The sequence below is a fragment of the Cnephaeus nilssonii genome (genome assembly GCF_951640355.1).
Source record: "Cnephaeus nilssonii genome assembly, chromosome: 17".
In the NCBI taxonomy this organism is placed as follows: Eukaryota; Metazoa; Chordata; class Mammalia; order Chiroptera; family Vespertilionidae; genus Cnephaeus; species Cnephaeus nilssonii.
Window position 1 is genome coordinate 6687305 of NC_137088.1, and position 15318 is coordinate 6702622.

General features: G+C 43.0%; 1 protein-coding gene across 1 annotated transcript in view; it reads right to left on the reverse strand.

The window, feature by feature from the left end:
• SCN11A (sodium voltage-gated channel alpha subunit 11) overlaps positions 1 to 15318 on the reverse strand; it is a gene marked incomplete at its 5' end in the record, with an annotated part of 67791 nt that overhangs the window by 14677 nt on the left and 37796 nt on the right. Inside the window, 7 exons of the mRNA XM_079794530.1 lie at positions 453 to 506; positions 1220 to 1489; positions 1953 to 2054; positions 4064 to 4237; positions 7264 to 7418; positions 9659 to 9773; positions 10518 to 10628. Of these exons, the coding sequence (XP_079650656.1) occupies positions 453 to 506; positions 1220 to 1489; positions 1953 to 2054; positions 4064 to 4237; positions 7264 to 7418; positions 9659 to 9773; positions 10518 to 10628 (981 nt within the window). The remainder of the gene's footprint in view (positions 1 to 452; positions 507 to 1219; positions 1490 to 1952; positions 2055 to 4063; positions 4238 to 7263; positions 7419 to 9658; positions 9774 to 10517; positions 10629 to 15318) is intronic.

Here is a 15318-nt window from a genome sequence, read left to right on the forward strand (position 1 = left end):
CATCCTTTCAATTCCTCAATTTTCCAATTGGGAAATAGAAATAAAAGAGTTTGCTGAGTATTCTTCTAACTTAGGGAATCCATGATCAATTTCTATTTAACTAGAATTCAATAGTTGACAACCATCAGAAACCCCATTAGTCTTGGGAGAGCCTGAAGCCATGAGAGGGGCTGTCGTGCTCACACCTAGTCCCATCTTACAATTTTCCCAGTCAAGGGCAAGAACCCTTTGAAAAATGGCTCTGCCTACCCACTCATTTGGAGAAAAGGTGAGAGAAGAAAATCAAGGCATCCTGTGATTCTGTTGCTGTTTCTGGCTCCATCTCCTACATAAGTGGTTTCTCCTTGGCCACTATGGAGAAAGAGGACTGGACTTTGGAGCATGCTAGGATGTAGTTGTAACATCCCTGTTTTGACCCCAGCACTCAAGAACATGGTAGAACACAAGCTCACCTCTCTGGCATCGACAGCTGCATACATAATATCTGTCCAACCCTTAAATGTTGCCTGAAACAAAACAAAAAAAGCAGATAAACATGAACACAATTATAGACTTGCCATCAACATATAGGTCCCAGGCAAAAGCAAGCAAGGCCAGTGGGCCGATGTGTGTAAGATGATGTAGCACCCTTCCAGGGCAGAATGCCCAAATACAAGGACAGTAGAAAGGAATGCAAGGATGGGTGTCTTGGATTTTTCTTCTTCTTAATTTACACAAAATAGAAAGTTTAGAAACAAGAAAGTTCTGCCTTAAAAATTGCTAGAGAAGCTACAAATCAATTTCTGGAAAGAACCTGCTTAAGGCTCTCTCCTGATGCCACATCTGTCTGCACTGTCAGTCCAAGACCTGGCAGCTGTGGCTTGACCTGGGACTGACTTCCAACAAGAAACCGTTACTAATGGTGCAGCAGGGCCTCCGAGGCTATCTTTCCCTCTCCCTTCTATCTTTCCCTCTCCTCTCTGGTTGGAGCTCGGAAGAACAAGGCATCACCCACGGCAGAGCAGGAGGGACAGACCCTACAGGGGCATCACTTGAAGGTTGAGGCTCAGTAGAAAATAAAGTTGGAGATGCTTAGTGAGTAGCAATTCCAGAGGGCACTGGCTCTCACATGAGAAATTGGGATTTGATTCTATTGCCTCGGGGGAGTCACTGTATTTTTATTCATTGAAAAATAATTTATGATTTTCCTAAGAGTGACAAACATGCTGACAGCACTTACCACTTGCAGCAGGGCAAGGTAAGCCATTCCCACGTTGTCAAAGTTGACTTTCAGGTTGTCCCAGGTGAAATTTTCACTTTTACATTGACTTCGGTTTGCAATAATGGTGTAGTTTATAAGTAAAGCCGGGTTAGTTGTGTTCAGGCATCTTCCAAATCTTCCGGAAAACAAGTTTACTCCCAGGATACAAAATATAAGCCAGAAAATGAGGCAGACAAGCAAAACATTCAGAATGGCAGGTATGGCACCTATGAGAGCATTAACTACCACCTTAAGGAAACAAAACAGAAGAAAAACATAACAGATGTGTAAGATTCATCATGCTCTTGCTTGTCCCAGGATAGGCCTGGGGCTCCTAGAACTGTTTTTACCCGCCACCCTGGCCCTCCCCGAACTCCACGACAAGCCCTGCTCTCAGCTGCATAGGTAATGGGTCCTTTCATTGCCACTCAGGATCTCTTGAGAAGTGTCTTCTGATGATGGTGTTGGAGACTCAAGGAACACCTGCCTTAGGATTCAAGGGAAGCCATAGTCCATGTCACAGAAGCTCTTTTAGGATGGTGGCTTTATCTTACACTTTTCTCCATTTCTCACATTCTAAGCAATGGGCTGGATGGGAAGGAGTCCAAGAAAAGCTTGGCAATTTAAAGAAAGCCCTCTTAGCCCGGCGAGAAATGCTCCACCTTTCCCTGCTAGCCGAAGAAAGTCCCTCCCATGCACTTGAAGAATGTACCTTCATTCCTTCAAACTGGGACAGAGCTCGCAGGGGCCTCAGTGCGCGAAGAGTCCGGAAGGATTTCAAGCCCTTTAAGTCAATGAGACTGGTCACAGACACCTGGTGGGAAGAGAAGCCTGCTGGGTAGCATGCCTGCCTGAATGCTCAGAGAAGACAATGTGGGGTTAAGAACCCCCATTCTAAGAGGCAGGTGGATTATCCAGACACATAGACACTACTGGAAGGGGAAGAATGGATGGAGAGGCTCTTTCCTCCTTGTCTGGCAAAACTATAGTTCATGCAGGTAAGAATGATGCATTTACATTAGTTGTTTAATGAAAAGTAAAGAAAAGTTGAGAAATTGTTGTGAATTAAAGGAAACCAAAGAGTCATGTCAATGATATGTCATGTGGGGTCCTGAATTGGATACTGGATTGAGGTGAGGTATGGAAAGGGGGAGATAGTGATGGGTGGGATACAGAAAATCTTCTCTAATAAAATGGTAATATGCAAATTAACCATCACTCTGCTACATAAGCCACGCCCACCAGACAAGCCACGCCCACCAGACAATCAGGGCGAGTATGCAAATTAACCCCAATCCAAGATGGCTACAGCCACAGAGAGCAAGGTTTCCCAGGTAACAGAGCAAGCCAAGCTTTCCATAGCCGTTGCAGGCCTAAGCCTCCACTCAAGCTACAAAGTTTCAATTATAGAAGGTAAACAAATTCAAACAAATGGCAACAGAATGGAGCTTGAGAGAGCAGGCCAGGGTTGCCGGCGGCAACAGGGGAAGCAAAGCTTTAAAGCACACCCTGGCCGGGCCCACCCACTTAAGGCAACAAAGTTTCAACTGTAGAAGGTGAATTAACTGCCACAGAGATGGCTGCCGCCCCGGAGGGAACAGCAGGCTTGGCTCTGCTCCAGGCTACAAAGTTTCAATTGTAGAAGGAAAATAAATCCCAGATACCAGGGCCTCCGCTTAGGTTGCCAGGGGGCGTGGCCCGCCTGCAAACCACCACAGGCCCCTCACTCAGGCCACCCCACGCCCCAAGGGAACCCCACCCTGATCTGGGACACCCTTCAGGGCAAACCAGCTGGCCCCCACCCGTGCACCAGGCCTCTATCCTATCTAATAAAAGAGTAATATACAGATTGATCATCACTGCAACACACAATATAGCTGCCCCCATGTGGTCAAAGATCCTGCCCCCATGTGGACACAAGATGGCCACTACAAGATGGCCAGCAGGGGAGGACAGTTGGGAGGCACCCGGCCTGCAAGGGAGGGCAGTTGAGAGGGACCAGGCTTGCAAGGGAGGGCAATTGAAGGTGATCAACCCTGCAGGAGAGGGCAGTTAGGGGTGACCAGGCTGGCAGAGGAGGGAAGTTGGGGGCAAACAGGCTGGCAGGGGAGCAGTTAAGCATCAACCAGGCTGGCAGCGGAGTGGTTAGGGGGTGATCAGGCTGGCAGGCAGAAGCGGTTAGGGGCAATCAGGAAGGCAGGCAGGCAAGCAGTTGGGAGCCAGTAGTCCTGGATTGTGAGAGGGATGTCCGACTGCCCGTTTAGGAGTCCCAGATTGGAGAGGGTACAGGCTGGGTTGAGGGACAACCCCCTGCCGTGCACGAATTTCGTGCACCGGGCTTCTAGTTAACTATAAAGGACTTTGTTGTAACAATTGACAAAATCTGAAAATAGATTTTTTAGTATTGGATCTTGTTAAATTTATTGTCCAAATTGCACCGTGACTATGTGAGATAATATCTTTGTTCTTAGAAATACACACTGATGGCCCTAGATGCTTTGGCTCAGTGGATAGAGCGTTGGCCTGCGAACTGAAGGGCCCCTGGTTCGATTCCAGTCAAGGGCACATGCCGGGGTTGTGGGCTCTAGTGCAGGAGGCAACCAATCAATGATTCTCTCTCATCATTGATGTTTCTATCTTTCCTTCTCCCTTCTTCTCTGAAATCAATAAAAATATTTTTTTAATAAAAGAAATACACACTGATTATTAACATTTCACCCCATCAGCTTTGTCATTTTCTGTCTTATTTTTTTTCCTAAATTGCTTGAGATAAAGTTGCAGACACCACACTCCTTTACCCCTTAAGAGAGATGGTACACTTACAATCACAATGGTGAAATCAAGCCAGCACCAGGCACTGGTGAAATACTTCTGAAATCCAAAGGCCACCCATTTCAGACCCATCTCCAGGATAAAAATGTATGTGAAAATATTGTCAGTACAATTAAGTAATTCTTGGATTTTGGGTTGTTTATCAAGGTGAATATCTTCAAATATCTGAAATGATAAAGCCATAGGCCAGGCTGAATATTTGCACAGGTCTCCTTGCTGACTTTACTTTTTCTTTTTCAAATAAACTAGTATCTCTCTTGGTGATAAAGTTTTGCTCAACAGGTATTTTAAGGCTGAATTTTTTCCAATGGAATCAATTCCTTAAGTAAAACTGGAAGAAGAAAAATCCTATTTCTAGACTTCTGTTGCTACTATGTTCCCCAGGCTCTCATCACTGGCCCCTGGAATATAAAAACATCTTTCTAACAAATCACCATACCATTTCCTGGTCTTCTGCTGAGTTTTCTAAAACCACTGAATGGCAAACACACACCATCTCCTTTGTCCTCCTAGTTACCTTAGGGGCTATATTCAGTAGCTCTCTGTTACTTATAACATCAAATCCAAACACCTTAGTCCGCATTCTCATCTGGCCCACCCTGAGGCCCATTGTCTCCTACCACCAACAGCCTTATCTAGTTGCCTTAGTGTTCCCTACACACATGATCATTTGGTATGTGCACCGTGACATGCAAAAGTTCGAGATGCTATGGGCTAGAGCTCCCAATGTAAATTACTTTGAAAACTAAACATTCATTAATTGTGACTATGAAAACAAGACACCCTAGCTTTCAGAGAGACCCATTTTCATGCTACGTACCAACATTTCCTTCACCCCAAGTGTGCGTGTGCTTCTTCGGGGTCTATAGAATGAGGATGCACACTGTCTTTTGTTTTTTTGGTGGGTTTTTTTGTTTTGTTTTGTTTTGTTTGTTTTTGGCCTTCACTGAGTTACTGGAGATGAAAGGAAGGAGAGATGAGGTCTTGACACTAAATCTGCCAGGACATTTGGGCAAACACAGAAAGCAAGAAAGCAAGCAGCCCTGCTGTTGGGACCGAGGTTTCCACAGCTCCATGGCTCCGGGGGAAAAGAAAGCAAAAGAGTAAGTCTCGCTTCCAACTCCCCAGTGGGACTGACTAGGGAAGGACCTCCATCTCTGCTCTGCCTCTGCCCCATAGGCTCCTTGTCAGCCCTTCGATCTCAGATTAGCTGATCTTTTCTACAGGAAACTGTCCTTCTTCCACGGAGACTGGGTTAGCTGCCACCCTACACGGCCCCATGTCACTCACTGCTTCTCTGACTACATCACTATGGTCCTGGTCTGTAATTGCCAGACTCCATCTGTCTTTCCTACTGAACTCCAAGCTCCTGGAAGTCAGGGACTTATCCGTGTGTTTGTCTCTTAAAGAGAGACAAGCATGAATGGCTTTGGAAGCTCATTTTCTCTCTCATTTTGGAAACTTGGCAACAAGCTGGCTCCGCAGGTCTGAGTTAGCTCAATGGAAGAGCAAGCTGATAATCAGCAACTGCTCTTTGGGGGCTCCCACATTATAATGAGGCCATTTACTAACCCAGGAGGCTCCCATTATTACACAGTTTCCCAGACCAGAGTTTCTCAAACTCTAGTGAGCCCCAAATCACCTAGGTTCTGATTTAGCAGTTCTGGGGTGGGCTCAAGACTCTGCATTTTTAATAAACTTTCATGGGATAACTAAGGCTGCTGGCAATCAACGAGGTGTTTCTTTTCTCTATTTCTCTGCAAATAATGTACAGTGAAACAGGGCCTGGGTCCCTCTCCTGGAACCCTCTGCTTGTGTGTTCAACTCGCTCTGCCCAGCCTACGCTTGCCTCAGCTGAAGGCAGATGGGAAAAGAGGAGGATTGTGTGTCCTCTGCTACTTCTCTGATTATACCTTTTCTCACATGGTGCCATGGCGCATGTGTGGCCTTTTGATAGCACCACTGCTTTCCCACTGACTAGCACAGGGCTTGGTAGACACCAAGTACCATTTGTGGAGTAAATTATAACCCCCTGCCACTTGAATGAGAGTAGACAGCCAGGGAGATTGTAATCACCAGAAGACTATAGGAAACCAAAGGCCAAGGACTAGCAATAGAAATTAATCAAGGAACTTCTCTTGATAGCTTTAGAGAGATCTGCTCTTTTGATGGCGGAATAATTTACATTGTGGTGAGCAGACAAATGAGGAGTCTGTTGGCCATAGCCTCCGATGGGCCCCAGTGTGTGCTCGTCTCCTTTCACCCAGAGATTGCCCGGGTGTAGAGCACTAACCAGAATGGCAGGGCTAAAGAAGCGAGACATTTCCTTGTCCCATTCTATTTGCTAGGAACATACTGCAAGAGGTCTGTCACTCCAAATTCAAAAGGAGGAGCCAAGGGCTCCATTTACTTGACATAACAAGTAGGAAGACAATTTGGTTCTATAGTATGGCCATTTTAAGGGAAGACACAAGATAGAAGGAGGGAGGGAGGCAGGGAAAAAATGAGGGAGAAAGAGAGATATTGGTGATAAGAGCAAAGGGGGAGGTGAAGCAGGGGGCAAAAAGGTGAGGATAGAGAGCTGGAAGGAGTTTATGACTATGTGGTTCTGGAGGCTGATGGATTCAGTTATTTCCAAACCTCACTGAGACACAAGACACCTCGGTTTGGGAGGATCTGCCATGCACATAAAGCGGCATTTCTTTGTCTCTCCTCTCAAGGGATTACAAGTGATGGAAAACACTAAGGCAACTTAGTATACCCTCATCGGGTCCCTGTAGCCTTCTCCTCGCATTTTATCTTTTAGAAAGCAGCATTGTGGTCTTCAAGAAAAGAGAGTAGGAGTGCTGCTGTCTAAAGGAGGAAACTGGTAGGCTACAGTGAAAATGTCTAGAAATCCTCCAAGAATGACAGACAGAACTGGGGTAAAGGGCCAGGCTTCAGGGGCCACTTTAGAGTGCTAGGTTGGGTCATGATTCCCTGTAGGTAAAGTGCCTTTGGCTTGGAGGCTTCCCACTTGCAGCATGACTCCAGAAGTTGTTCTGCAAAATCCTATCCCCAAGGGGAACCAGCAGTAAAGATCCCACTTGTGCCTATTCCCCCCACGTTCACAGCCCCATGAAGGTGAAGTCAGAATGCAGCTCCCCCAGCTGCCTTGTTCCCCAATGTCCCCACAAGATATGATAATTTACCAATGCCCCACTGCTCAGCAGAATCACAAAGATAATAAAGCTCTCAAACCAGCTGTGTTTCACTATTTGGTAGCAGGTTTTCCGCAGGTTCCACCATAAGATCCAGGGGGCCTTTCTCTTGTTCACAGCACAGCATGGGAAGCAGCAAGCCAGGCCTATAAGGAACGGGCAGTAGCACTGCCATTAGTGTCTGTAGTAAAGTACATTAACAACCCAACTCTTCACCCCTCCCTGTACACATGCCCCTTTGCTGTGTGATTTTGCAATTCCTCACACTAAAGAGGTAGAGTCTTTTTCCAACCCTTTGAATCTGGGCTCAGCCATGTAACTTGATTTGGCCAATAGAGCAGAGTGAGCCAGTTCTAAGCCTAGACCCTAAGCAACCTTGCATGTTTCTATCTGCTCTCCTCCACCATCTCCATAAAAAAGGTATATATGCCAGACCAGTGTGGCTCAGTGGTTGAGCGTCAACCTATGATCCAGGAGGTCACAGTTCCAATTCCCGGTCAGGGGATATGCCCAGGTTCTGGGCTTGATCCCCAGTGGAGGGTATGCAGGCAGCCGATCAATGATTTTCTCTCATCATTGATGTTCCTAACTCTCTCTCCCTCGCCCCTCCTCTCTAAAATCAATAAACCTCCCCCACCCACCCCTTATTTTTTTAAAGAAAGGTGTATTCAGATCAGCTAACTGGTTCCAGGAAGAGGACATATTACATGAAGCCACATTGCAGTTAAACCCAGGCTAGATCAGCCAACTCCTAGTTAGTACCACTCACATGAATAAAGCCCTCCAAGATCAGCAGAGACAGTCAGCCTAGATGAGCTGAATCACGTTTATCACTGTATGCTACTGAGGTCTTGTGGTTGTTTGTTATGCAGCAATGTTTTGGGCAATAGTAAACAGTGTCCTAAGAACTGCAGGGAATGAGGCATGGATGGACACAGGCTTTGTCAACCACCCATGGAAGAGTTTGATCAATTGTCAAGATACTTACAAATAGCTGAGCATTTGGTCCCAACACACACAAGCCATCTAGATGAATCTCATCACCTTTCACCTTGTCTCCTGCTCTACTCCTAAATTCTGTGGGTGAATACTTCATGGTGACTACAGCATTCTACTCCTTTTCTCATCATCTTCCTTAATCACTGTGAGGTCTCCTCAGTCTGCCCCTTACCTCTCTCCATCTTTCAGAACATCAATAAATTAATTTTCCTAAAAGTGTATTTCTCTTACCCTACTCCACTCTTCTTCTAGAACCATCCCCCCTTTTTGCCTCCTTCTCCTAAAGAACCATCCCCCCTTTTTGCCTCCTTTTTGCCAACCATCCTTTTTGCCTCCTTCTCTAGAACCATCCCCCCTTTTTGCCTCCATCTCCATTGCTGACATCCTGTCCATACCTCAAGGACCAGTCCAAATGTAAGTAAAGAGAATAGCAATCTAGCCCTGGGCAGCTTTAGAGCTGTCAAACAACACTAAAACCCATTCTTAGTGTTCCTTCTGAACCAAATCTAGTCCCAAACTGATGGAGAAATTTTTAATTTTTAGATTCATTTATTCATTTGTAAGTTACTTATTTATGTGCTTAACATTTATTGAGCCCATAATCTGGGCAGGTTCTATTCTCACACTAGAGATACAATATTGAGTAAGTTATTGCTTTTGTGTTTAAGAACCTCATGGGAGAGATGGACAGAAATAAATTCCCCTCAATGTATAAAGAAAATAATGAAGGCACACAGGAAGAAACCATTACATCCACTCAAGGAATCAGAAAATGCTGCATTTGTTGATTGCTTATTATGTGCCAGGCACTCTTCTAAGTGATTTACATTCATTCATTTCATACCTATAACAACCCTTTTCAGCAGGTACTATTACTGTTCCATTTTGTAAATGAGGCACAGAGAGGTTAATGAAATTAAACACTGAGAAGCCAGAATTTGAGCTCAGGCAGTCTGGCTCCAGAGACAAAGCTCTTAGCTACAATGTTATCCTGTGTTCAGAGAAGAATCTTGAGGAATGAGTTGAAGGCCTGGCAGGGGTTTTAGTCAACCCTAAACTTATAGTCAAGTTCTTTTAGTCTCTGACTCAAGTGTATCCTGACAACTGATGTACTGGGGACTCTACAAAGTGGTGGACATATTGGCTCACTGGGCTTTCTGGAAAGTTTTCTGGAGTTTCTACCCTGGTTGTTGGTCTCTGTAAGCTGAGCCTACCCAAATTAAGACTAGACCTGATAATGACCCCAAGAACCTATGAGTGACCTCTCTTCACTTTTGTCTCCAGTAGAAGTAGAAAGAATGAATGTATCAAAACCATAGAGCTTCAAAGAATAACAGAATCCCATCCAAGTATTCTGTGAGTTGGATGCAGGAATACTACCACTTACCTTTGGGAAAACATCTCTCTGGTTCCTTTTGGGGAACCATTTCAGGTATCCGCCTAAAGGGATCTTGCAGGTCGATGGTGCTACATTCCGAGAACACACTGATAGCATCAGACTTCTGTACATCAGAACAAAGGAAAGGGAGAATCATTTATCAACACCCTCTCTCACCATTGTAGTACCTAATACCTTATAAAAAGTATGATGTTTTAGGTATGAAACTAACAAGGCAAAGGCCTCTAGGTATGAGGGGCATCAAGAAAGTATCCCTCTTATTGGGTCCTTTTCCAAATGCTCTGACCAGCCCTGACTTCAGGAGAGAATTCTCTAATTGCTCTCCCCTGGTGGAGTAAAGGGAAGGAGTATAAAGACATAGTATCTCAACCTTTTCCTCCCTTCAAATAATACCCCTAGTCAGCTGCCTAACCCCAAACAGGGAAACAGGTGATGAGGAGAAGGCTACTTTACTGAGACTGTAATATTCAGATATCCCAACTCCTGGAATAATAGGCCTACACCAGTGGTTCTCAATGATTTCCCCCTCCAGGATATATTTTGGCAAAGTCTAGAGAAATTTTTTATTTTCACAACTGGGGAATGCTACTGGGATCTAGAGAGTAGAGGCCAAGGATGCTTCTAAACATCCTAAAATACACAGAACAGCCCACCACAACAAAGAATTATCCTGCCCCAAATGTCATAGTGGAGAAGTTGAGAAACCTTGGTATAGACCTTTGCTTAAGGTGTGACCCCAGAATTTTTCTCTGCACTAGTCATGATATTTTCCACAATGGCTCTCTTAGAAAAGGTGTATGGATGATCATGCCATATGTTCCTTCTGGGAACATGCTGGGGAAATTACCTTTCTAGTAGTCTGTGCTGATAAATTAGCATAATCTTCAGAGAACAACTCAATTTCCACATTTTGAACTCTTGGACTGGTGGACTTGTCTTCCTGATCAAGCTCATAGGCCTGAATACAGAGAAGCCCAGAGTAGAATTAATATTCCTTGTGGAAATCTCGCTTGAGATGAAACAATACTGCATTCTCTTTGGTTTTCTATTTGTTATGAAAATTGTGACATTGTTATTCTTTTTCTTTTCCACTGTTTGTGGAAAAACTCAACATAAAACAAATCTGGAGAAAATACTATAGAAAACAGATAACAAAATTTACTCAGAAGTAATCTTATATAATAAAAGCGTAGGTGGTGTCACGCGACATCATCACAAGATGGCCACCACAAGATGGCCGCATGCACAGTGGAGTTGGGGCCCAGTGGCCGCTCTGTGTGGTGAGGCCTAGGGGTCCCACAGAGGAGGCCGCTCTCAGTGTCTCCGCCACCTCAAACAAAGGAGGCAGGTCGCGGCAGGGGAGGGCAGTTGTGGGTGATCAGGCCGGCAGGTGAGGACAGTTGGGGGCCATCAGGCGGGCAGGGGAGCATTTAGGCATCAATCAGGCCGACAGAGGAGAGGTTAGGGGGCAATCATGCTGGCAGGCAGAAGCGGTTAGGGGCAATTAGGCAGGCAGGCAGGCGAGCGGTTAGGAGCTAGTGGTCCCGGATTGTGAGAGGGATGTCCGACTGTAAACTGGAAGTTGGACATGCCCAGAGGGGTCCCAGATTTGACAGGGTTCAGGCCGGGTTGAGGGACAACCCTTCCCATGCACGAATTTCATGCACCGAACCTCTAATATAATCATAATATGGTTCTGGCACAATATTTACCAAAAAATTCAGAGGTAAAACTTATTGTGACCTTTCAATTCACAGCTAAATAATAAGTTATTTAATAAGTGATATTGGTATAATTAGCTACCCCTGAAAAATTAATACAGTACCAGAATATAGTAAAAATAAAGTTCTTAATTTGATGTAAAAACAGATGAGTAAAAAAGTTAGAAGAAATTTTTGGAAAATAGGTTGGCTTATCAAAATCAAAAGGCATAAAAGAAAATATGAAAATGTATTATTACATAAAAATAAATTATAAAAAATAAATAAATAAATAAATAAATAAATAAATAAATAAATAAAAATTGTGTCTGATGACTTGCAGGGATATCCAAAAAGGATGTGTAAAGTCACACTTTAGGTGAGGGTTTTATCCAAAAATCTATGTGAGAATTCCAGTGAATCTGACACTGCAAGGTCATAATTTAAGAACACTTCTCCTTTCGAACACATATAATAACATACACAGACACACACCCACAAACATACACACAAAAAACAGGTAAATATACCTATGGACCAGACAGAGAACAGAAATATAAAATAGTAACAATTTAAAGCACATAGTAGGTAAATGGCTAAAAGTGCCCCATGTGATGATCAGAACCATAACTATTTCCAAAGCTTGAAACTTCAACTGCTGGGTTGAAGTTCTGGAACTTAAGAGAGAGAGCCAATATAAGCTCTGGCCAATGCTTGGAGTTATGATTATACAAAGCTGCATACCTAAGGAGGCAGGAGGGAAAACAGCCTCAGAAATAGGACCTGAGCAAAGGAACCCACTGGTTCAGTGACTGGATATGCAATATGCTCAGTACCACTATTTGACAATAATCCAAAATTGGCTATATAAGATTTTTGATTCTGAAATGGATGACTTATAAACATCCATTGAAGACATCAGAGAACTTAGAATGCAAAGTGAGTGACAGATCTTCCCACCAAAGATGAGTTTTTAAACTAACACTCCAAAATACTAGGTGTACCAGTTAATAATAGCGGATTTTGTAATCAAAGAAAACACGATAATTTCAAGAGAAACATCAAAAGTGCTTTATTCAAAGTAATGTCCATCGCTAGCTACACATTGCCCCATCTTTCAGATAATTTGTAGATACCGTCCCAATAGAACTTTTCTTGTTTTGAGGCAAACCATTCAGAGACCCAATTTTCCACTTCTTCGTACGTTTTGAAGTGCTGCTCAGAAAGTGCGTGTGCCATCAATCGGAACAAGTGGTAATCTGAAGGTTAAGGTCTGGTGAATACGGCGGGTGGTTTAATACTTCCCAGGCAAGATCTTTTAACGTGTCTTTAACTGGTTTTGAAGTGTGTGATGGTGCGTCATCATGAAGCAAAATTACTTTGCCGTGTCTTCTGGAACATTCTGGTCATTTCACGATCAAATTGATTATTTGTTGTCGGTAGTGATCAGTATTAACGGTTTCACCTGGTTTTAGAAGCTCATAATACACCACACCTTCCTGATCCCACCAAACGCAGGCATTGTCTTCTTTCCCAAGCCATTTGGCCTTGCAGTCAATGTTGATGGTTGACCTGGATCAACCCATGATTTTTGTGCATTTGGGATTCTCAAAATAAATCCACTTTTCATCACCAGTCACAATTCGATGCAAAAAAAATACTTACTTTCGTGCCATTGAAGCAATATTTTATTGATGACTTTTCGGTTTTCCATTTGTCTTTCGTTCAGTTGATGTGGCACCCATTTTCCTTCCTTTAAAATCTTTCCCATTGCTTGTAAACAATCGGAAATTGTTGAGCAACGTTTGATCTTTCTGAAAGTTGTTTTTGAGTCTGACACACATCTTCATCCAATAATGCTTGTAATTGTTGGTCTTCAAACTTTTTCAGTTGATCTGGGCGTCTTTGTCTTTCATCAAAATCATTACTTTTAAAGCATTTAAACCAGCATTCACAAGTATCTTGAGATGGAGTATGTTTACCATAAGCTTCCTGAAGTATTCAGCAGCACTTTTCTTCAAAATAAAGTAATAAATTAAAACTTCCCACAAATGCTCTTTTTTTAGGCACGAAATTCGACATTTTTAAGTGTAAAAATATCTATGATGTTAACGCCTTCAGCAAATTTAACATATGAAGTATTGAAGCTTGTTGTCAATACAACAAAATAGCATACATATCAAATTGCATATATATCAATATATATGTAACTCCATCTGGTGAAAAAAATCCGCAGTTTTAACCGGTACACCTAGTATGAGATAAACATAAAATAAATAGCTGCTCCCCATCCCCAAAGTAACTACTAGGAGGTGAATTTACTCAAGAAAAAAAACAAAACTATATGTCAACAAATTAGATAACTTTAATAAAACAGACATATTTCTAGAAATAAAATAAAAACCCCACCACAACAGACTCCATAAGAAATAGAAAATCTGAATAGCTCTATAGCAAGTAAAGAGATTGAATTTATAATTTAGAAACTTCCCAGAAACTTCCAGTTTCTAGTCTGATACCTGGAGGTTTCAACACTCCATCCTAACAAGTAAAAAGCTGTACAAACTGGAAAATAAACAACGCTTTTTAGATCAGTAAGAAAAGTGAGGTTGAGGGCAAATGCTGACCCCAGCCCCAAATACAAAGAACCACAACTTATCAGAGCAGAAGCCCAGGAGCAAAAAAAAACACACAACTCCATAGGAACAGTGCCAGAGCAGGGAAACCGGAACTGTAATTGACAAACTGCTGCAGGCTAAGTGTGGACAAGTTTAAGAGACAAAAGCTCAGTAGGACCATCTTCAGGTGGGGCCCAGACTTTTGTGAGTGTTACCTCTTGGAGCTCTACCAAGTTCTCAGAGTGAATATTGGAGAAAAATCCCCTCATGCTTTCAGCAGGGGCAGGGTAAAAGAAATCATTTTGAAAGGTATGAGAGTATTCTGTTCTTTCTAACAAGGCCTGCCCCCAAGAGAAACTAGTTAATCAGAACCTAACCTGCTGGGTTTTATCACGGTCTTACTGACCTGGGGGAAAGATAATACCCGATTCCAGCCAGCTCTAGATTTCCACGTGGAAGGAAGGAAATAGCCAACTCCAGCTTACTCTAGCCATTCCGTCCCACCTAAGGACAGGGCTACTGAGAAGCACTGTGAAGTCCAGAGTCCAGAAGCTCAGGCTCATTGAAAGCCTGAAACCTCAGCACAGAGGAAGGAGAGGGAGAGCAGCTAACTGCATCCAACAATTTTGGCATATTATATTTTCATTTCTATTTATCTTGAAGAATTTAAAATATTTTTGTGATTTCTTCTTTGACTTGGTTATTTAACAATGTTTTGCTTAATTTCCGTATACTTGTGAATTCTTCCGTCTCCCTTTTCCTCTCCAATAGAACTCTTCCGTTTCCCCCACACCTCACCAACATATAACTAAAGGCCTATTTACAGCAGTTTCATTACCAATACATCATGTCCAAGTATGAAAAAAAAAAAAGTTACAACACATACTAAAAGGCAAAAAATGTAGTTTAAAAAGGCAGAGCAGGCATCAGAACCAGACTCAATATGGCAAAGATGTTCAAATTAATCAGACCAGGAATTTAAAACCACATGATTAAAATGCTAAGGGCTCTAAGGATACAGTAGACAGCATGTGAGAATATACAGGCAATTTAATCAGAGCAATGGAAATTCTAAGAAAGAACAAAAAAGAAACGCTAGAGGTAAAAAATGTAACAAAATTTTTAAGAATGCCATTGATGGGCTTTAGTAGACTGGACACAGCTGAGGAAAGAATCTCTGAGCTTGAGGATATCTGCACAGAAACCTCCAAAACTAAAAAGCAAAGAGAAAAATGTGGAGGAAAAATAACCCAGAAGGGAATACCCAAGGCCTATGGGGCAATTATAAAGGTGCAACATACGGGTAAAAGAAACTGACAGCCCTCATCTC